Consider the following 22,312-nt stretch of genomic DNA (forward strand, 5'->3'; position numbering starts at 1 on the left):
TAAACCGTCTAATTACCGTTGACTACGTAAATAAAACAACCCCCTGATTGACATTGGGGGAGCTTTTGCCGCGTTACGCCCGGCTTCAAGGCCACTCACTCCCTTGACACATGATTGAGTTTACCTAGTGACTTCCGGTTTCCGAGGCAGAGGCACGTTTCTAGGCCAAATCCTACTGCAGGGGTTGATATACCCTCCCCTGCTAGGATCAGTACATGTAACTAGTTAACCCCTGAGGATTACGTACCTGGCTGCTTCGTAACATTGACAGACATTGACCAGCATCGACAGATTTGGTTTTCCTTTTGTCCGGCGAGTTGGGATATGCCAAGCAATACGCGATCTGATCGCAGAAGCAATAACTAAGACATGCAGAACGAGATCAATTAGGGAGGCGGCTTTAATGTGTTGGCACGTGTTATCAATCGGCATTCGACTAGTTGACAGTTCCAAATCTGGTATCCAGTTCATGGGCACTCGGCCTCTTTAGAAGAGTAGGGTTTAAGCCGGTGGGTATTCTCCAAGTCATGTCCAAGAGCAAATGCCATCGCTAAGGCACTAGTTGCAAATCATGGCTCTTGGCAGCTTGAGTCTGTGGTTTTGTGGCTCTTTGTGGACTTTGGTCAACAGCTAGTCCACGGGCTAGATTCATAAGGTTGAGCATAAAGTTAAGACTAGCTTTGGCAAAGATCATGATGTTTCTCATGTCTGACTCAAGAGCCAAGGCACGAGCTGTAGGTTCCATGTTGAAGATATCGTTCTGCTCATCTCTGACTTTCGTTGAGTTGTGACTTGGACGGTCAGATACAGGGTGCTGGCAGTCATGAGGCAGTCATACATTAATCAAACTGTTGAGCTTACACAGGCTCAATGCATACTATCTTGTGTCTCCACGTGAAGCTAGAGTAGATGTCGCAATGGCCTCATGGTGGTTTGGACATTGGCCGTCTAATAAACGGTTTCACTGATGCTAGCCTCGGTCTCACTTTTATACTACTAGTTAGTTATGGTTCAAAACCTCTTAATTGTGAAGCTAAAGCTCCAGAGACAAGAATAGATATCTGCTCAACTTGATAGGTACTAAGAAGGAAGCGAATGTGTAACTATCAAATACTTGGGAAATCAACACCATAAGCTTAGGAAATATTGCCATAAGTTTGACTAAAAAGTCTAAGCTTAGAACATATAGCATAAATCTACCATAATGAAATCAGATCAAATTTCTTATCCTGCGCAGAACTGCTTGAAGTTATGTTAAGTAAAAAATTGCCAAATCATGTAACGTGCTCTCTTTAACAAAACGCCATTTCATATCTGCATCGCCTTACTCACACGAACTCAGCCCCAGACATCCTCAAGCCACTTATTTCCCTTCTTTGCCGCTTCAGCCCAGCTCCTAGCTTCAGCATCACTCCAACCATTCTGAGTCTTCATCGACTTTTCCACCACATTGCCAACTTCTCTAGCCATTGAAGCTCTACCGCAGAAGTAGATACTCGCACCATCTTGGAGAAGATCACACACGTCTTTCTTCCTCTCTTCGACTTTTTCTTGAACATACTTCTTTGGTTCCCCATCTGCACGTGAAAACGCAGTAACGATCTCAAGACTGCCTTGTAGTTCTTTTGCCACCTCGGCGAGTTCATCCCGATAGAGATAATCTTGGTCAGGGTCACGGCATCCAAAAAATAAAATCATGTTGCCAATGGGCTTTCCAACAGATTTGAGACGTGCTCGCTCAAGAATAAACCCGCGGAAGGGAGCGAGACCAGTACCAGCACCAATCATGACGAGAGGTGTTGAGCTCATTGTTGGAAGTTTGAAGTTAGATCGACGCAGACAGGCAAACACTTTGTGGCCTTTGAGAGCATCACCGGGACCAGACAAGGTGTATGTGGGAGCATCGGGTCCAACCTCTGGTTGATTGCTGTCCCCGTCAAGAGACTTCCCTAGAGCGTAGAGATAATTAGTAGTGATCCCTCGGATGGACCTGCTTGGGTCTTGTTGGAGAGGCGAGTTATCGACGCCACATGTAATCGAAAGTCTGCGTGCAGACACAGTACTCGATGACGAGATGGAGTAGTATCGAGTCTGCAAGGTTGGTAGAGTTTCAACGACGTAAGCTAGAGGAAGTTTGTCCCAAACAGACCCAGGAGAAACAAGAGTCAGAAGGCGACCAAGAGTGATATGGTTCTTGGCAATATATTCAGCATACGCCTCTTTACTCTTACCCAAAGCTGTCAGGTTCTGAGCAATCTCTGCTGAAGGTGCAAATCTCGCAAGTTGACCAACAGTTTCTCGGGATACAGGAGCTGAGATCTCGAGGTAATGCCGAAAGAGGGCCAGTGCAGATGTGGGACTGGGAATCTTGATTGTTACACCTTCTTCGAGAGGTTGAACAAGAAGAGGCTTCTCAGCTCGGTCTTCAAGATCAAGAGCCTTGAGGAGAAGTTGTATCTCGTGATCAGGGTTGATAGGATAGACGGCAAGATGGTCACCAGTCCGGTATCGAAGCTCAGGATGATCTGAGATATCGAGCTCCATATGGAGGCAATTTCGCCCGGGAGATGTGTAAAGCTCGTGGGATGACTGAACTGTCAAAGGACGGATAGGCGAGTACTGCTTGATAATCTTTGCGGGTCCGCTTCGGTTCTGGATTGGCTCGCCGAGGTTGAGGTCCATGATGTCAAGAGAGTCATCCTCTACGAGCTGAATACTTGGCTCATACGGGATGTCTCGCTCTTCATAGCCCAACTTGGTCTGAAAGTGAGTATACAGATCGTCCTTCCAGGAGAGGAAGTCTTCTTCTGTGCCACCCTGAGCATCATTGGCCTTGGCCACAGGCATCAGCCTCTGTGCACCAGCCTTGTCAAGGAACTCAGCAACAACGTCGATGACACGGTTGTAGTACCGATAGCTGGTATTGCCCAGACCGAAGGCCATGTATCGCAGGTTTGGTAGCTGGACATCAGGATTCTTGTGAAGCCACTCCCAGAAAGCGGCTGTGTTGTCACTGGGATCGCCTTCTCCATATGTCGAGATTATGAAAATGGCGAGCTTGCTTTGAGGAAGACTCGCGATAGACTCAGGGTCGTAGTCGCATAGATCAGCGCAGAGGGTCAGGAGACCGAAACGCAGATGGCATTCTTTGGAGAGTCTGTTGGCGAACATCTCGGCTGTACCCGATTGTGAACCCCAAAATATGACAACATCTTTGCCCTGATGATCTGTAAGCAAATGGAGTCTTGTCATCATCTGAGAAAACTTACAGCTTCTTCCATCTTTTTTGCAATATCACGAGTTGCTTTCGGCCCTGATGAAGTACCATCTTTTGACCCCATGCGTTCGAACCAGATATGATGATAAGGATCTGGCTTATCCCAGACAATACCACGCAGAAGATACGCTGCTGAGGCTATTCCAACTGTGCCCAGAGCAGCCATATCGGCTATTGTCTGAGGTGGCCCCAGCTGGGAGAGCCGATTCAAGGCTTCTGCTGTAAAGACGTTGGACATGATTGCTGAAGACTATACGAGACATGAGATAATGGCTTGCTCGAGTCTCTGAAGCGAGGAGAAGAAGGATTGATATTGATATTGATATTGATATTCATAATCTTTTGTCTTTGCCTCATCCGCGGAATTTCTTTCTATCCTAGGAAATCAACATACTCTGTTCTCATCCCACTTAGCTCAAAGAGTCTTCAACTAAAGAGGTTATCCAACGATCGCGGGGAGTTTTACTCAATTCTAGATGGCGAAAATTTCCTATTCGGGAAAAGGAGCCACTTCATGGTGACGATGCGGGGAGAAAACACGGAAGACGAGACGATGAAATCTAGATTCAAGGCGTTACCGGGTTCAGTATATTTCCCCATTCGTCTTCCCCACACATGTTCGGGGGGTGGCTATATTTCCTAAAATCATCCTAAAACCCGGCCACCTTGCTGAGAACTTCGCAACACCGCTGCTGCCTTTGCTCTATGGAACTCCTCAGATGGCGAGAATTCTGACAGCCTCAAAATAGCGGGCTGATAGACAAGGCACTACCCTGGCTGAAACGGAATTAGACCTATAGAGATAACTCTTACTAAGAACTTACAAAAATGCCTGCAGATAATCCTGACTTATGAAAGTTCTCTTGTGGAAAGGTCCTCTTATACTAGGGCATATTCGCGAGTGAAATTCTGGCTGGGTGAGATAGCATCGCTAGGGTCCGAGCGAGAGGTGTAATTTGCTATAGTGATAGAAGGAAGTCTTATATCTTCTGGCTTCTGAAGGGCATTGGGGGCAGAAAAGAATCACTCCTTAACAAGAGTTATGCGAGACACGGCTCAATGAATGAATGGCCTATGGGCTTTCGACTTCTGTGATGAGGCTGAGATCCGGTCATAGTCAGGACGAAGTCCTTAGTTGAATAAAGCTTCATTGAATGAGTCACAAACGGGTTGAACACAACGATCCATGGAGTGTAACCTTGGCCCCAAAAAGGGCATCTTTCTAGAATAAAGAAACAGAACATCTCCCAGCTTATGTGCCAAGTACAGCTAGATAGGGATGCCACTGGGTGGGTAGCTCCCGCGGGATATATAGTACGGAAGTGCTGCTTGGTACCGCCTGGAGGACTAAGACCGGCAACTACTAATGTGGTTTTTGAGGCTTGTGTTGTACTTTGCTATCTGGTAATGTTATCCAATGCCGGGTTTGATACCAAGTACAACTCACTTTCATCAGAGGTTCATGCGTAAGATCAAGAAAATTCACTTTGTACAAGCAAAGTCCAATTACTCTATAAAGTCATCTAAGTATAAACACGCTCAACAATCATGATTCTTTTTACAGCTTAGATTCCTCGATGCGACGACCAGTCTCGTCAAAGTTAATCTTCTTGCCTGAGTTGAGCGACTCCTGGAGTGCGCAACCAATCTTGACAGCCTGGACAGCACCAGTAAGCTTAAATGGTAGCTTGTTGTTGTCAAGCACTGAAGCTGTGAATTCATTGGCTTCTGTGACGAAGGCATGCTCGAAACGACCATAGTAGTCGCCAGGAATCTGTCGGCGCACACCGGCTGCCTCGTGCATCTCAACAAGGTTGCCGACGGGGTTGGCATTGATAGCGAGTTTGCCTTCAGTACCAATGACCTCTGTCATATCGTGTTGACCAGCAGCCATCATGCGTGAAGAGTAGAAGTATGCGACTTTGCCGCCCCAGAACTCAACTATACCAACGCCATTGTCCACATCTTTGTGCTTTCGCAGCTCGGGCTGAACAGCAGTGATACCAGTAGCAACAACAGACTTAACGATAGAGTCTTGGCCAAAGTACCACAAGGCAAGGTCGATATCGTGGATGTTACAGTCGACAAAGATACCACCGCTGAACTCGGCATATGCAACGAAGAAACCGGATGGGTCAAGCTTATCGCAGGTTTGAGATCGGAAAACAGAGGGACGGCCGATGGCACCGCTGTCCATGCGATCAAAGGCGTCGCGGTATGAGGCATCGAATCGACGAGAGAAACCGCACATGACCTTGAGGTGAGGCTTCTTCGCAGCGGCATCGACAACGGATTGAGACTGTTGAAGGACAAGAGTTAGTTATAATTCTCAATAAGATTGATTTGTGAAGAGGGGGAACTAACGATCTCAACGCTGGTACTTAGAGGCTTCTCGCAAAGAACATGCTTATCAGCCTCAATAGCTTGAATGGCCTCTTCAGCATGAGCAGTAGTAACAGTAGCAACTACCACAGCCTGAAGGCCAGGATGCTTCAGCATCTCCTGGTAGTCATTGTAGATTGTAACACCCTCGAGATTAACCTTGGCCCAGTCTGCCTCCTTCTGGACAGGGGTAAAGGCTGCGACAAGCTCAGCGCGGGGTGTTCTGTTGTGAAAGTTGAGAGCATGGCGAGCACCCATGCGGCCGAGGCCAGCGACGGCGACTTGGAGCTTAGGAGAGGCCATTGTACCGAGAGACAAAAGACGTGATAGAGAAAAGATTAGGTTGAAGCTGTGTGTCTGTTCGGTTCTCGTAGCAACAATGAGACTGAAGGGATGAGAGCTGAGAGATGAGGAGCATGAGCGAGCTCTCCTCACTTATACCTTGAGCTCTCTTGGTAATCTAGGTCGAGAATATTTACACCGATACTCGGAGCTCTCGCGGCATTGCTCGTTGCTTTCTCGAATCTTTCTTAACCCAAACACCACATTCAACTCGATTGGACAAACCCTCTCGTTACAAGAGTACATGGGTTCTGCCAGTGGCTTGGAATAGAAGTCACAAGATCTACATTCTTCCGCTTTTCAGTCAGAATAGTATTCATGGCCATTGGCTAGATTGTGAACTCTTCTCATCCGAGACACACGATGCAGGTTGAAGATGAGTTGCTAGTGGAGAATGCAAGTCAGATTTCTCCAAATGGAGTAATTGGCTACGAAGTGTCTATCGGGGCCTCCTACTGTAAATAGACCTGTAATTCGGAACCTTGACCCCTGAAGCTCCCCGCAACAGCATGGATCGCCTCCGCATTGCGGGTGAGTCTTAACTCTCCGAACCCCTCTTTGACTCAAAAGAACAAGACGTGATTGGAAAGATTGGCCGAAGGAGGCAAACATCTCTTGGAAGTTCTCGTCATGGAAAATCTCGCCGTGGTTTCCGGTTGGGGGATTTCCTATTCTGTTGGCTTGGATTGGCTGGTAAAATATTTCGCCAGGTACTCGCTGAGATTATTCGGTTGTAACACAACACCACATCAGAAATCTCACGATGATTTTTCTTTTCTTTTTTCTGTAGAATCTTCCAATCAGTCATTAGAAATCATATGGTACAAATAAACATGCTTAAACTTCTCCGCAGAATGCTTTCTCATTCTCTCCCCACGCCTTCTCAGCATGCGTCTTACAACTCTTTGATGATCATTTCAACAGTCAGAGTGGCAGTATAGCTGATGTCGCATATCATTCTTGGTACCTCTGTCCAGTCTTTAAGCGGAATAATATACGAGTTAGATTAAAAGAAGGTATTTCCCCACAATGCAGTCATGGTCGCACGCCTTCACGTACAGTGTGCCCACACGAGCACCAGTCCTTGGGTTCTGTATGTTTAGACCATCTTAGGATAAATTTTAGTATATCCTCAGGCTAATCTTTGAGACTTCATCATGAATTACCTAAACATGCCCTAAATTTATAGAAGGTCGGTTCAACGCCTTACAAAGTTCTTCAGGATACATAGAACTAACTCATTGGCCAATTTGTAAGGAGAGATTTGGAGATACTTGGTACTGACAGATATATATTTGTCTTATCTAGGTGTCCTATTTACCAACGCCGAACCGTGTATGAACCCAGCAGACCACCTCCGAAGAACGTCAGTGCAACTGTAACCCTCCAAAAGGGTGCCAATCCAATCGTCTTTTATACTTCCAGCCACAACTAAGCCTTGGCGACCTCATCAGAGGCAGTAGATTTTCCGAGAAGCTTCATCTCCTTCTGGATTTCTCGAGCTCGCTGGACACCGAAGCCGTGCTGGAAGATCTCTCGAATATCCTCAAGAGTCATGCCCTTAACTTCAGGGTAACAGAAGTAGATGCAAACCCAGCCTAGGATGCAGATGGCAGCATAGAAACCAAAAGCACCAGAGGGGGTAGTATTCTCCATCTGAGTAAGGAATGTCGAAGACACAATGATGTTGGATCCCCAGCAGGTCATGGTAAGCATCATAGTCCCCATAGCTCGGACCTCCATTGGGAAGAATTCGCTCGAAAGCCAAGCAGTGTTGCCGATACCAGAAGAGTAGAATCCGACAAAGATAACCATGCTAACAAGGACCACAATAGCAGGCCAGCCGATTTTAGCGTCGGATGCTAGAGACAAGTCATGGTTGATGGGGATGTACTTGAAGCACACAGCAGCAACAACGAGAGCGAGACCCATGAAAGGAACTGTACAGATCAAAATTCTTCGGCGGCCGGCACGGTCAACAAGCATAAGATTGACCCAGGTGAAAATGAAGTTTGTGGCAGCAATTATGGTACCCACAGCGACCGGGTTGGAGAAACCAACAAGAGAGAACAACAAGGGAGAGTAGTACATGAGAGAGTTGAAGCCGCTGAGCTGAGAGATAGCCATGAGTCCACAGGCAGATACGAGAGCTCGGAAGTTTGCGGGGCTGACATAGAGCTGCTTGAACACCCACCACTGAGACTTGCCAGCGTTAAGAGACTTGGCCTCATTGACGTGGTATGTGAGATGACGGATCTTGTCCTGAACCTGTTGCTCGGTACCATTGGGAAAGATTCGTCGGATGACTGCGGCCGCCTCTTCAGGCTTCCCGTGGCAGATGAGTTGACGAGGAGACTCAGGGCAGAAAGGGAGAAGAGCGGCTAGTATGATAGCAGGGATGGCGCCGCCGCCTACCATGTATCGCCAGCCAGATGAGACTGAAGAAAAGGCGGCCCCAATTCCGTAGCTTACGAGCTGACCACCAGTGATTGACATGTTATCAAGGCCGATCATACGCCCTCGATACTTGCTTGGTGCACACTCGGCAATGTAGAGAGGTATAATCATTGCAGCACTGCCAACGCCGAATCCAACGATCAGACGGCCAACAGTCATCTGAGCGACTGAGAAAGAAGCGGCCTGGATGATGGCACCGACAGTGAAGAGGACACAGCCCACATAGATAGCAACCTTTCGCCCGTAACGATCAGCAGAACAACCTGCAAAGATGGCACCCAAAAAGGCTCCACCAGAGGTGATCGAGGTAATGAGTTCTTTCTCCTGAGACGTAAGAGTCTTGCCGAGGTCTCGGTGGATGTAGACCTGTATCCCACGTCAGTATCTGGGCAGCAAATCAAAAGAGAAACAGGAAGAGGCAGAACATACAAGAACAGCGGATATGATTCCAGTATCATAACCAAACAGCATGCCACCGATGGCAGCAGTGATACTGATCAGCCATGAAAACTTGCCGGTTTCGGTCTGCTCAATAGAGTCAAGATCATCGATGTTGATGTTGACTTCATGAATGGAATTTGGGGAACCGGTATTCTCGAGATGCTCGAGATGTTCCTTGGTATCAGCCTTGGACATGATGCCGGTTGGGGTTGTTCAACACGTTCTGTTGGCGGAGGGGCAGGAGTTTTGGAGAAACTTCAGTTTTCTATGAAGAGTACCAAGGAAACCAAGAGTTGTTAAGAGGTTACTGAATATCTCTAGAGATATCCAGAGAGGTTTGAAGAATGAGAAGATGGGGTTCGGTGCTGATCTGGAAAAAGGAGCAATTCAGCTGATATTCGAAGGTCTTATATATTAGACATCCCAGGTGAAGCACACCACCAAACCAGGATTCGGGCTTGATACTCCTTGCTACTCCAAAACTGGATTCATCTGTAGGTGATGGTAATGAGGGGATGAATATTTCTCTTTCAGAACAACGTGGAATTACTAGCCTGGTCACAGTCTCAATGCCTTGACGCCTTGCCCCCCGGATTACACTAACGAGCGGCATTTAGACCAGAGTCCCCAAGGCCGAGGACTCGATTGATTGGATGAGCAGGGAATCTAGACCATGCTAGGTAGGCTCGTCTACCCCGGAGGATGTGCGTCAGTCCCCAGATTACCGACTGAAGCCATCACTAGCCTGTTCCCCAGCTTCAGAGAGTCAGTCTGATGTTAAAGTTTGGGGCTAATTGGATGGCCGCTGATTCGCCTGTTCAATAGGTAGGTAGTGCCCACCTATGGCGGGCTGCTCCTGCCCTTTTTGACCAAGAAAGGCAACTGCCCTTTTAATCAACTCTGGGTCATATTTTCCTTCTTCTTGCTCCATCCTTCAATTCTCCTCATCGTCATCAAAAGTTTTGGTTGGAACGGGCCGTCTTCTCGTTATTGATACCCGCTGTCCCCTGTTCACAGTTGTCTCATGAATCATGTCAGAGTCTCTATCGACGACAACCAAGACACCTGGAAGGCCTCTCAACCCCTGTACGGTAAGTCGCCCCGGTACGATAGCCCTAAAGGCTATAAACTGACAGTTACCATTTCCAAGGTCTGTAAGCAAAGGCGAGTTAACATATTACCCGTTTCTGACTGTTCCGTCGGGGGAGGAAAGAGACCTTGATCCTAAAGACAAAAAAACTTAGGTAAAATGGCATAAGTTTAGGATACCTTTTGCTGAGTTTATTTTGATACCTTTATATCAAGGTCCCATGTTTCCTTGTTCCCCGAGGCTCCGTTGCGCCTTCTGGAGCAATATGTTCTGACTGTCAACTTCTATAGGCATCTCAAGTGTAAGTTACGTTAACTTTACCAACGGTGGTGGCTTGCAATACCTTACCGTTCTAACAATGGAAGCTGATCCAAGAAACAGGCGACAACGATAAACCTTCTTGTGCCAATTGTCGAAAAAGCGATATTGAGTGCGTTCGAGGTTTCAGTGTGAGATTTCGTCATGGCCTGAATCCGAGGTATGATGCCATTTCTGTCCTTGACTTCTATTAGTTGCTCACCACATGAAGTATACGATCTGGTAAGGCCATCGAAGCCAAGAACAGAGACTACAATTTCTCTCAAGACCAACCATGGGTCAAGACAACCAGAGCTCTAAGTTTTGTTGATGAGACTCCAGACATCATCAACATCCATGATTCGAACAACCTGGATACGTTGGAAAACTTCGACATTGGACGTGATATCGACGATGCCAGCAACCGGTCTTCACCACCCCTTGCTTCTCTACAAAGATTCCGATCAAATGATTCAACGTCTTATTCCGATCAGGATAGATCCAACTCAACTTCAGCCCTTAGGATCTCTTCTTGCAATGTAGATCAGGAGCGTCCCTCAAAGAAACGAGCATTGAGTCCATCTTCAAGTGGGAATTGGAAGAACACCTCTCGCTCGGACCCTAGCGAAGCTATCTCACCCAGCCAAAAGTCTGATACCGTGGGGCCTTTCGCATCGTTTTCGGGGCCTCACAGTATCGAATCTCCTATCCTCAGCAGCGATATTGTTCTGGGTGTGGAGAGCCCTCAAGTCGCCGCAGCGCTCGCGAGCTCTCGTGGAACAGACCTTCCAATTCCAGTGGACAATGTTGCCGAAGCCATCTCAGGTGTCTACTTGGATACGCCGAAATGGCCACTAGAAGATCCACAAGAGGCAATGTTATTTTACAACTTCATCCACGTCTTGGCACCGCTCTTCGATTTGTGTGACAGCGAGAGACATTTCGCTACGATTGTCCCGCGTCGAGCAGTCATATGCCCTCCACTTATGAATGCAGTGCTTGCGGCTTCTGCCAAACGATTAAGCAGAATTAATGGGTTTGATGGGTTGGTCGGCGATCGTTATCACCAGAACTGTCTCGATGCTCTTATCCCCGCCCTGAGCAGTTCTGCAGCTGTTATGGACGAAAATCTCCTCACTGCCATTGTCATTCTTCGCTACATGGAGGAACTCGACGTGCCCCTCACATCTGCAGATACGGCTAGCGAATCACATCTTGTCGGTACTCGAGTCTTTGTTGCAGCTCAAGAAAAGGTTTTAGACTTTACTGGACTACGGCGTGCGGCATTCTGGGTTGCACTACGGCAAGGTAAGCAGACACCTCTGCTTTAGTCATAATTTATATATGCTAACAGCTATACCAAGAGATACACATGGCTTTTATGCAGGCCCGACCCGTTCACCCAAATTTCGCCCTGGAAGATATCTCTAGGCTCGTTCAAAACGATGACACCTGTTGCACCTTTGCGAACTTAACTATCTTGCAATGTGCTGCTTGTTTGCGCTATTGTTATGGGTCGGATGATCAGAGCTTCTCAGCATGGGAGAGGTTGCAAGAGGCTCAAGAGCGATGGTGGGCGGATAGGCCATGGCACTTTCATCCGATGTATATCAACACTGATGCATCTGGCATCTTCCCACAAGCGCTGTATCTCAACGATGCTGTCGTCACAGGAGTGCTCCATTACCTACTTATTCAGGTCCTGCTAGCAGCTCACAACCCTAGGACACCAAAATTAGGTCCCGGGCAGGCGAAAGCGGCCAAGTCAATAAATGAGGAGATCAGAAAGACCGTCAAGATGGTCTGCGGTGTTGCTGAGGTCAGAATTTGATATTGATATTGAGGATTTCTACTAATGAGGGAAAATAGTCTAACCAACGGAATCCAACGGGCTATGCGTATGGGACCATCGTTCCTCTTTGTGACAGCATCTTGCTAATTTTGCTCCTACAGATATGCTTGCTTGGCTATTACGATGGCGGGTGACCGATTCAATAGCTTGTTTGAACAGGAGGCCCTATATGGCATGCTACAGAAAGCAGATGTGCAATTCGGATGGCCGAACCGATCAGTGTAAGTGGAAACCAGATTCTCTCGGGTACTAGTTAGTCTAACAGCCGTTGCAGACAAGAGTATTTAAAGGAAACTTGGGGTTGGACCGAATCTCCCGAGAATGTGAATAACTCTGGAATGCCTATCTCGGGGATGTTGAACAGCAACTTGCAGTTGGTGTGATACTTCTTGAACTCTCGAGATAGCTCAATACAAATTAGCGTGTTAGCGAAGGATAAAGAGGACAACCCTTGGTTCATTGACCTCACGGGCTGGCCTTTATGGCAAATCGTCGGCTCTCGAAATGAAGGGATCAGGTTCTGTACGTAAAAGTCTCCAGACGAGCCATTTACATGAGTAAAAACAAGGCTGTTTTTGAGTCTAATTCCCATGCTCGTTACATTGTAACGGTCCATGCTTGGGGATATGGGGAAGTGGTATTGTCCCTCGGTCCGACAGTGGCTCCGCATACAAACTCTGGACCCCATAATGTCATTCGATCGTTTTGATTCCCCAAACCACCTTACGTAATGATCATGACGGTGTTTGCAGCAGATCTCTGGACATATATCAGCCTATTGGCATCTGCTGATCATCGTAAGCTCTACCAAACAGTCAGTCTCGATTCTAAAACTCTTCGCGAAGAAAGCATAATTCATTACTGCCATCTGCCAAGCGTCTCTTCTACTGAGCATACGTCACGAGAAACTCACCACCATGGTTCTCTAGGAAGAAAGACTGTCGATCTCCCCACACAAACTCCGCAAATCTCCGGATTCCCAGGTTCAATCCATCTTTTCAAGGCCTGAACGTCCAATTCTCAGGTGTTGTTTGGCACCGTGGTATCGCCGAGTTTAGTTCAAGTGAGGCTTCTTGGGCTTCTCATGACGATGTTACCCTTCCCCTCACTATTTGTCGGGGCGACAGCAGTTGGTATGCGACGTTGTGATGGGCATATATAGTTTGAGTGGCTCCACGATTTTGATGTTCATCTGCATGTAACCGTTGCAGAGTCCATCATGAAATTCTCACTCTTCTTGACGGCTGGCTCTCTTGCCTGGGCCAAGCCATCGACTCCAAAGCTTGACTATAACCGCGCTCCCCCAAACCTCAGCACTCTGGCCAATCTGACCATTTACAACACATGGCGTCCTCGAGCTCACGTACTCCCTCCTACTGGACAGATTGGAGATCCTTGCATGCACTACACTGACCCCAAGACTGGGCTTTTCCACGTTGGATATCTCCATGAGGGTGCTGCGGGTGTTACGACCGATGATCTCGTGACATATCGAGATCTCAACCCCGGAGGCGCTCCTTTCATTCGGGCTGGAGGTCTAAATGATCCTGTGGCAGTCTTTGACGGTTCCGTTATACCCAGGGGCATCAATGGCACGCCTACACTCTTCTACACCTCTGTATCTTACCTCCCCATTCATTGGACAATCAACTACACTCGCGGAAGTGAGACGCAGTCCCTCGCTGTGTCAAAGGATGGAGGCCGCAACTTCACCAAGCTACGACAGGGCCCTGCGATCCCAGCACCTCCTTTTGCTCTCAATGTGACGGCCTTCCGTGATCCCTTCGTTTTCCAGAACGAAGATCTTGACAGCCTTTTGGAAAGCGAGTCAGGAACATGGTACAGCGTCATTTCTGGTGGTGTCCATCAAAAGGGCCCTAGTATGTTCCTCTATCGTCAGCACGACCCCGAGTTTCAGTATTGGGAGTATCTCGGCGAGTGGTGGCATGAGAAGGCCAACACCACATGGGGTGATGGTCTCTGGGCAGGACGTTACGGTTTCAACTTTGAAGTTGCCAATGTCTTCAGTATTGATGAAAAAGGGTATAACTCTGAGGGCGAGACATTCATCACCTTTGGAGCGGAGTGGCAGGAAAAACCTATTGTTCCTCAGGTTTCGTCTTTCCGCGACATGCTTTGGGCTGCAGGAAACATATCCCTGGAGAACGGGAAGCCAAAGTTTACTCCTTCGATGGTTGGCAAGCTTGACTGGGGACGATCGGCTTACGCCGCGGCTGGCAAATACCTTCCTTTGGACTCAAAGGCATCGTCCAAGAGCGGTGCCCCTGATCGATTCATTAGCTACCTCTGGCTTACTGGAGATTACTACGGTGATCTCAAGTATTTCCCTACTCCCCAGCAGAATTGGACGGGGTCTCTTCTCCTCCCCAGAGAGCTCACCGTCGGTAAGATCAGCAATGTCGTCGATAATGAGCTGTCACGCGAAGAAGGATCCTGGCGTGTTGAGAGAAACGAGTCGGGTGTTTTGGAACTTACTACTCTAAAGCAGGTTATTGCTCGGGAGCCTATGGCTGCATTCACCAAGAAGACGTCTTTTGTTGAGCCGGGCCGAAACATCAGCAAGGCTGGATCAACTACATTCGACCGTAACCCAGAGTCCAAGTTTTACGTCTTCAAGAGCTCTATCTCATTCCCCAGATCTGCTCGCGACTCGGACCTCAAGGCTGGTTTCCAGATTCTAGCTTCTGATAAGGAGTCCACCACTATTTACTACCAGTTCTCCAACGAATCCATCATCATAGATCGCAGCAATACTAGTGCTGCAGCCCTTACAACGAGCGACATTGACGCCCGTCCTGAAGCTGGTCGACTCCGTCTTTTTGACGTCCTTGTTGATGATGAGGAAAAGATTGAGACACTTGATCTTACTATTGTCGTTGATAATGCCATCGTTGAGGTCCATGCCAACGATCGATTTGGAGTTGCCACCTGGGCTCGGTAAGTTGGAACATCCCCTAGTTTTGTGATACTTACTAACCTTTTAGTTCTTGGTATGCCGATTCGACCGCCATTCGCTTCTTTCATCAAGGAAGTGGTGAGGTGTCTTTCAGCAATGTGACGATTTATGAGGGTCTTGCGGATGCTTGGCCCGAGAGAAAGCGATAGGGATATAGTCTCTGATTGTATTATTATTATTATTATTATTATTATTATTATTATTATAAACACCCTGCATTAGACTTTGGACCCCATTCTTGTATGTTTACATGACCCTGTGTACATAATTTAATGTGGTGAAGTTGCAAGTCGATACCTGAACCTATGTGTCTCTCTCTAAAGGGATTTACTTTCCCTCATCTCAGCCTTAGTTAGACGATAACCTAAATCGTTGATCTTTTACGGATAAACTCACACACCCCGAAGCCATCTGTGAGCTGGCTACGTTTGGGTGTCGTTGTAGATGAATAACTTTGTCAGTGGATGACAATGGTTATGCAGATGTAGGATGATAAGTGCCAAGAAAACTATAATGCGAGAGGAGCTTCCGAATTCGTTGCTGCTCCTTGATCTCGGAACGTTCGACAGTTGCGTGAACTCTCGCTCGGGAATTCGGCGTTGTCTCAACAATAACATTCTCTCACTTCTTCACTTTGCACGCCCGGTACACCAACACCACGGACAACATGTATCATGAGTTTGCGTAATAAGATCATCGTGGTGGTGTTGGACGAGATACATACAGGCTGTCTTACCGATAAGTGAAGTTGAAGCACCAGCTCGGGCATCAGGCAACCTCTTGTGACTGCGACCAAGCTTTTCAACGAGGGAAACTAATTCGAGAGCGAATGCAGCGGCTTTGTGTATCAATCGACGTTTCGCGGCGTTGACAGTAGGTGATGGCCATTCGGCGAAATGGATGATCAGTCTCCAAGCTCGGCCAAATACCTCGCTCTGTGTATGTGTGCACTACACTTGACCTCGTAACTTTGAGCCTTGCTTCTCCTAGATATCTGGAAGGCTGCTTATCAAGTTATCAATACCAAGGATGGCTACATACTGAGAACAATGCCAAGGCTGAGAAGAGAAAGGCTATTATCAGTTTGTAAGACAAGGAAAGCCGCACAGCAGCACAGTGGTCTAAAACGGCGAGGTGCAGTGCTGCACCGTGTACGGCATGCAGGGAGGCAAGGAGAGAAAAAGTTGGCTTAATGGAGGTCACTTTGTATCTTTTCACATTCCAAAGTTTTCAACCGGTGAGTGAAGAACAAGCTCTTTGTGGATCCTGTCTTTGAGATTCCACGAGAGTGATTGGTTGGTGAGGCCAGCATGATAGGCGCGGCGAGAACCCGAGACCCGGATCAGGAGTCACACAAGCTGATGCAAGGTTTGTGTGTTTGTCCGTCAAGGATAGTCTAAGGTATGGTACGTACGTATGTAGTCTCATCACGATTCCCCTGCTCTGTCTGCATGACTGTACCATAAGGCTTTGGGAGATCGCAAACCCGGGTTAAAGACACTGCATTGCGGCAAAGTCTTTGACCGGTCTGCCACGCTGAATCTCCATACACTCGATTTAGTAACAGGCGAGACACCGGTCAGTGCCTAAGCTGATGACAGTTCCTGCTATGATGATCTGAAGCGTGGGATGAGGGTAGGTTGGCGTGGGGTCGAACCGCTGCAGCTGGTACACTAAGACCGGCACGGCTCGTTCGTCGCTTTGACTGGTACCTTATGTACTGTATCCAGCATGCACGTAGGTACCTATGTAAGGCTCCGCGACTCTTTTGGCTTTGTTGCCGCTTCAATGTGGAAACAAAGCGAGAAAACTACGTTGTCCCCAGGTGTATACTGTAGCAAATGCTCAGACAATCGGAGTTGTGCCTACTGCACAATTGGACCGGGCCAGTTCTTTGCAGCTCCCATTTGTGTCACCAGGCCTTGAACATTGCAAGTCCGGCCAGGGTAGTCGAGTCAGACACTTGCAGTCAGCATCAGACAAGGCTCAGGCCTGGAGTCGACGATACGACATAAAAATACACCAACAACGGACTGGAGCGAATGCTAGCATCTGCTAGTCTGAATAGACTCATGGAAAAGCTCGAAGTGAAAGGCTAATGATGGTCCTGTTGTATGCAGGGGTCCGATATGTCATCAGTTTCAAGCCTGGAATATGCCAGTTTCCCGAGAAAGGCGGACGCAGCGGGTTCGGCCGTCAAACTGGAGCGTCAAAGACGCGGTAGCCACTAATAAGTCCTCCGGCACTTTGAGATTGAAGCGCTTGGGGCTTCTGTAAGTCGTTTGCCATCAATTTGAATACACTTTTGTATGGTTACGGATCCCGTGGGAAGAAGCGGTTGCGGTGCACTACTACAGTACCTATCTCCGCTTTCCGAAGGCGCCAGCTTTATTCTGTAAATATTGGCCAAATACTTCGTAATTGGGTCAGAAGCTTGTGAATCAAGGGACGTTCGATGTCCCCCGGACAGTACTGAAGTTGTGAACCACTAGATCAGTGTAAGTGAGGTTGGTGGCTAGGCAGTTCGGTGATCGGGTATGTAATAGTAGATTGTCCAGGGTCCTGATGTCAGTCGCAAGACGCGGCTAATCCATCCCTTACAATAGCCATGAAAATCCAGAGTACGGAGTACACCAAGATGATCACCAAGCTACTGCATAGTGCCGCACATGTCATGATATGTAGGTACCACTTCCCTGTGAACAGTCCCGGTGTAGCCAAAGAACTCAAGACCAATGCGCAAAGACCCCGGTAGTTGATGACTGCAGCTATGAGTGGATGCAGTAGCGATGCTTGATCCAACGTTGGCTCATGTGTAGGGGGATGTCAACTAGTGATCGGGTTTTAGAAAGGAGATGATGCTGATCTTAGCGAGAGTGAAGGACGAGACGTGTTGTTGCTTTGTTTTATTATGGAGTGGTGAGGTCTGATCTCTGAACTAACTGTGATGAAGACACGAGCTAGACGACTAGTGCTGTAGAGCTTGACACTAGGTCACATGTCACCATCTGATCGAGCTTGCTTTAGTGCTTTGTGCTTTTGGGGGCTTAGTCCAAGGCACGAGCACCCTTGATAGCAGACGGTCGGTGGAGAGAACTCGAAGTCCCCACAAGCTCCAGATCCGGGCTCCTAGGATCCTGGCTAGGGGAGCATTCAAGGAGTGGAGGTTCTTGCTGGGTAAAGGCTGCTGAAAGCCGGGATCATGGCAGGCTAGGCAACATATGACGGTGATCTTTACAGCACATCCATCCATCAACAGAGAAGGAGAAAAAAAAAAGAAAAAAAGAAACGAAAAGGACGACATCAAATTTCACGAGCTGTCAGTGTCAGAGACAAACAAGGGGAGAAATAAAGGAGGAGAGCATAACAGACAGACAGTCCAAGGTCAAAGCCATGGATGGATGCCACGTCCGAGTCCTTCTTTGTCCTTGGCCCTCCCTCAGCCTTTCCCGGGTCTTGTCATTGTCCTTTGCCTGATATATTGGCAGAGATCTCATCGACAAATTATATCCTTGACGATTTCGGCTTTTAGCCAACAAGGCCCTATAGGTCGCCTGTCTTGATCCCCTGAGCTGGATTCTGGACTGGGCTGCCATGCCCTGCCCTGCCTCAGCTGGCCTCTGCCTCAAGATGCTGGCTGAAGCTTTCGCTTGACGTGGCCATGTTAAATGTTATCTCAAGGACGGACGGTACATACCAACAGGGGTTGTTTTCTCATCAACTTTGCCCAAATCTCCTCCTCAAACAGACGCCCAACGATCACGTATAGTTACCGGTCCTGTCGCGTGCCTGCAGACCAAAAAACTGCACTTGATGCTCGTGTGCGACATCATCTCAAGCACGACACCTCATCCTGCACATCATCACCACCAGAAGTGAGAATCCTCTGCGTCACACTCGATTGGTAGGTAGTATTCTCTCTTGTCGTCTCTTTTCGCGTTTCCAAGGCTCAGCACAGGACGTGGTCTCCTGCTTCGTGTTTATTCCGTCATGGCTGGTCAGCCTCATAGTGATTTTTTTCCTTTTCTTGTCTCCTCAATCACTTACTATCATCCTTGGTGTTGGGCGTCCACCGCCCAGCCAATTTTGCTTCGCTCTCCTCTGCGATGCTCTGCTTCCCTTTGCTTTTTCCTACCTGGTCCAGCGTGCCAGTCATCTTCAGCCTTTCCAAATCAAGCTCTTAGCTTAGTTTACCACAAGGATGCATGCGCATGTACATATCCGCTGTGATCTTGGTCCCTAGCACATTTGCGCCTAGCAGACAGAACAAGCTCCACGGCCACGAGACGAGCCTCTTATCGACGCCCTCGAAAATGACTTGGACCGCACGCCCCCTTGTTTTCCTTTCTTTTTTGCTTCCATTCCCAGTTGTCCCCGTATCGTTGGGCGCACATTCGCAGGTCTTCGATTGTCTTCTCCAGGTCAGCCTCGTCAGGCCTCAGTTGGCCGATTCGCTATGTGTAGAACACCTTCAGCACCTCGCCTTTCTACCCGTTCCCGCACCCGTTACCGTTGCCGTTGCCGTTGTCATCCGTCTTAGACTGACGGGAGCCGGCACGGCCCATTCTGAGGTCAAAACGACTTCACGCACACCCATCGTGAACTTGAAGTACCAAATCCCACCCTTTCCAATTCCTCCAAGGGGCTAAGAAAAAGCAAACCCAACTTGGAGCCCCCATCTACCAAGCTCCAGGGCCATCCATAGTCTAGTAGTGCGTATTGATGAATAGTACACACGCTTGCTGCGTAGCTAGCTAGCTAGCTAGTTAGTTGCTTGCTTGCTTGCTTGCTTGCTTTCTTGCCAGCAGAAACTTCCGGTCTTTCTTTTTTGAGGTTTCGCTTGTCAATCCTTCCCACCTCCTCGTCAAAGCACAAGCTCACATAGTGGCTCACATAGTGGCTCACATCCTTCATACTAATTATCTATAATTTCTCCTCCATCTACTCTCTCGTCCCTTCCTCTCCATGTCCTCTCCGTGACTGTATTGAACTAATTTACTTGCATTGCAATGTCGTATATTACTCCAGTCTCCTCAAACCTCTGATCCTTGATCATCTGCAACTTAGCCTCACACAAGCTTTTCCCCGTTTACTTGAAGCCTGCATTGCCGCCTCAGTCACCCTTCCCGTTGAACGGCATCTAATCCTATCCTGCCACATCATCGTCCCGGAATCCTGGGCCCAACCTATCTGTTCGCCTTCGTCTTACCTTTCGGGCCTCTCAACTACATCACGCGTTGGGCAACTCTACAGGATACCTGTTGACGCCCTGTTCTTGGAAAACCTCACACCCGGCGTATTCTGACACTGTGGCTACGCACAGCTTGGTTCATCTGAACGTATAAAGCTCATTGTCTCCTCCCTTGGTGTTCTCATCAGTCGTCTCAGCTTCGATTTCGTTCTTGAGTAGGCTTCGTTCGATCTTTGGCTATTCAGACCTGGTACACCAACCTTCTTCAACTCCAACTCTCTGGTCTCAGAAAAATCAGGGGTTTTACCCAACTATCTTACACCAATCTCTATCCTGTTACAAACAGTCCAGAACCACAATGGAGGTCCAAAATGCCACTCCTACTGGCCCCTGGCAAGATCAGCTCGACAGTATGGAAACCCCCACCCTCCCCTTGGCACAAACTTTCCATTCTGACTACTGATCAGGCGTTTGCCGAGATGCTCAGTTGCGTCCCCCGGTTTTTCAAATTGTGTCAGATCGTCGAGGTATGCCAATCATCAAGATGATCCATATGTTCTGGGCCTGAACTCAAACTCTTATAGGTGGCCGAACTGCATGGTCTAGCAGAGTGACCGTCCATGGCAAAACTCTCGCAGCTCGTTTCTGGTATGACGGCAAGAACCTTAACAATGCTAGAGAAGATGCTGCCGAGTGTGCCGTCAAGTGGTTGACTGGATCTGAATCTAGTTCTCCCACCCAGCAATGGGGTTGGTAGACTTACGATGTGGGGGTCACTCCTTTTTCATATGCTTAACCCATTCAAGTATCACTGACATCTACGAAAATGGTGGTCTGGCCATTTATGAACGAAGGAGTTATCTTTCTTGTGTTATTATGATTTCCTTTTGGTCTTCCCTGTTTCGAATCAAGCACCTGGAGTTTGGTAACAAAACTAGCGAAACGGGCAAGTTTATGGTCACTACGCTCTCAGTGGTTGGAACAATTGACCCCTTGGTCAAGACCTTGGATTGTATTTTATGGATTAGGTTGGAGGGCGAAAGTCGGATGTTTTCATGTATGACTTGAGGAAAAGGGTAGGATATGTCGGTTATTACAGTTCTTGTTTGGTGTTTGGCGGAGTCGGTTACACTGAGGGTCTCTGCTAATGAGCTCTCTGTAGAGGTTTAAAAAAGCACGTATGATAGCAGGCAGAGACTTTTAGAACTATACAGTTTAATTCGATCCTTTGGTATTTGGGATGTTCAGTCATGAATACCTACGTGGAATACCTAAACAAGTTCCTTGCTGTGAGGTCAAGGGGGGTTCATTTCAGGGCCTATCAGCATATCTCGCAGCATTCCTATGCAATTATGTCAGCGCATCGAGGCTCCGACAGTTCTCAACGTCGTTTTCTCACATACAGTTCCCTCCTGTAAGGGAAGTTCATACTCAACCAATGTTGTGTAACCCCCACCCTCGGTGCAGCCACGGTCAGTCACAGCGTAGGTTGTACAGCATGAGCAGGTCACATGAAACGACAGTTTATAAATGCCGACTGGTCTTCTACTCTACTGTCGATCCGGCCTCGGGATTTCACAGCATAGGAATGAGGTTCAGTGTGACCTCACTTGTGTTATGAACACCTACCAAGTATCAGTTGGGTAGCTGAAGTAAGCGGCATGATTTTGATTCTTGACAAGAAGAGAGCAGAAATGGCTCCAGAATGGTTTTCATTGAGTTGTTACCATAGCCGTTGTGAGCGGACTGCGCCGGCTTCATGGTCCAATCCAAGCAGCTCAATGTCTTCGTATCGCGAGAGTCGAGCTCAAGTTCAGCCACGAAAACTTCCAACCTTCAGTCTCACAAGACATGACTACATGTAATTCCCTTTCTAAAATATTGAGTCAATGTGAACTCAAATTGTTCAATTCTTGTCTCGCTCCCCCACAGTGTTGTTGATATTGAGGTTCAGATATGGTTATGTAAGCATCAACTCTCGGATTATTGCTTATCCGTCATTCTGG

General features: G+C 47.9%; 6 protein-coding genes across 6 annotated transcripts; 3 read left to right on the top strand and 3 right to left on the bottom strand.

The window, feature by feature from the left end:
- Positions 1 to 1,338: 1,338 nt before the first annotated feature.
- J7337_008424 (uncharacterized protein) lies at positions 1,339 to 3,515 on the bottom strand (the record flags this gene model as incomplete). Its single annotated transcript, XM_044826043.1, has 2 exons — positions 1,339 to 3,219; positions 3,270 to 3,515. The coding sequence occupies 2 exons, from the start codon at positions 3,513 to 3,515 to the stop codon at positions 1,339 to 1,341; spliced, it is 2,127 nt and encodes a 708-aa protein (XP_044678960.1).
- A 1,320-nt stretch (positions 3,516 to 4,835) lies between these two features.
- Positions 4,836 to 5,962, bottom strand: J7337_008425 (uncharacterized protein; the record flags this gene model as incomplete). The annotated part of the gene is made up of 2 exons (XM_044826044.1): positions 4,836 to 5,576; positions 5,642 to 5,962. The coding sequence occupies 2 exons, from the start codon at positions 5,960 to 5,962 to the stop codon at positions 4,836 to 4,838; spliced, it is 1,062 nt and encodes a 353-aa protein (XP_044678961.1).
- A 1,470-nt stretch (positions 5,963 to 7,432) lies between these two features.
- J7337_008426 (uncharacterized protein) lies at positions 7,433 to 9,094 on the bottom strand (the record flags this gene model as incomplete). The annotated part of the gene is made up of 2 exons (XM_044826045.1): positions 7,433 to 8,824; positions 8,888 to 9,094. 2 exons carry the CDS (start codon positions 9,092 to 9,094, stop codon positions 7,433 to 7,435), a joined length of 1,599 nt encoding a protein of 532 aa, XP_044678962.1.
- Positions 9,095 to 9,930: 836 nt separating this feature from the next.
- On the top strand, positions 9,931 to 12,117 carry J7337_008427 (uncharacterized protein; the record flags this gene model as incomplete). Its single annotated transcript, XM_044826046.1, has 4 exons — positions 9,931 to 9,990; positions 10,280 to 10,290; positions 10,519 to 11,594; positions 11,651 to 12,117. The coding sequence occupies 4 exons, from the start codon at positions 9,931 to 9,933 to the stop codon at positions 12,115 to 12,117; spliced, it is 1,614 nt and encodes a 537-aa protein (XP_044678963.1).
- A 1,240-nt stretch (positions 12,118 to 13,357) lies between these two features.
- Positions 13,358 to 15,264, top strand: J7337_008428 (uncharacterized protein; the record flags this gene model as incomplete). Its single annotated transcript, XM_044826047.1, has 2 exons — positions 13,358 to 15,096; positions 15,144 to 15,264. The coding sequence occupies 2 exons, from the start codon at positions 13,358 to 13,360 to the stop codon at positions 15,262 to 15,264; spliced, it is 1,860 nt and encodes a 619-aa protein (XP_044678964.1).
- Positions 15,265 to 20,664: 5,400 nt separating this feature from the next.
- J7337_008429 (uncharacterized protein) lies at positions 20,665 to 21,063 on the top strand (the record flags this gene model as incomplete). Its single annotated transcript, XM_044826048.1, has 2 exons — positions 20,665 to 20,716; positions 20,891 to 21,063. 2 exons carry the CDS (start codon positions 20,665 to 20,667, stop codon positions 21,061 to 21,063), a joined length of 225 nt encoding a protein of 74 aa, XP_044678965.1.
- Positions 21,064 to 22,312: the final 1,249 nt, after the last annotated feature.

Source organism: Fusarium musae, chromosome 6 (genome assembly GCF_019915245.1).
Source record: "Fusarium musae strain F31 chromosome 6, whole genome shotgun sequence".
Taxonomy (NCBI): domain Eukaryota; kingdom Fungi; phylum Ascomycota; class Sordariomycetes; order Hypocreales; family Nectriaceae; genus Fusarium; species Fusarium musae.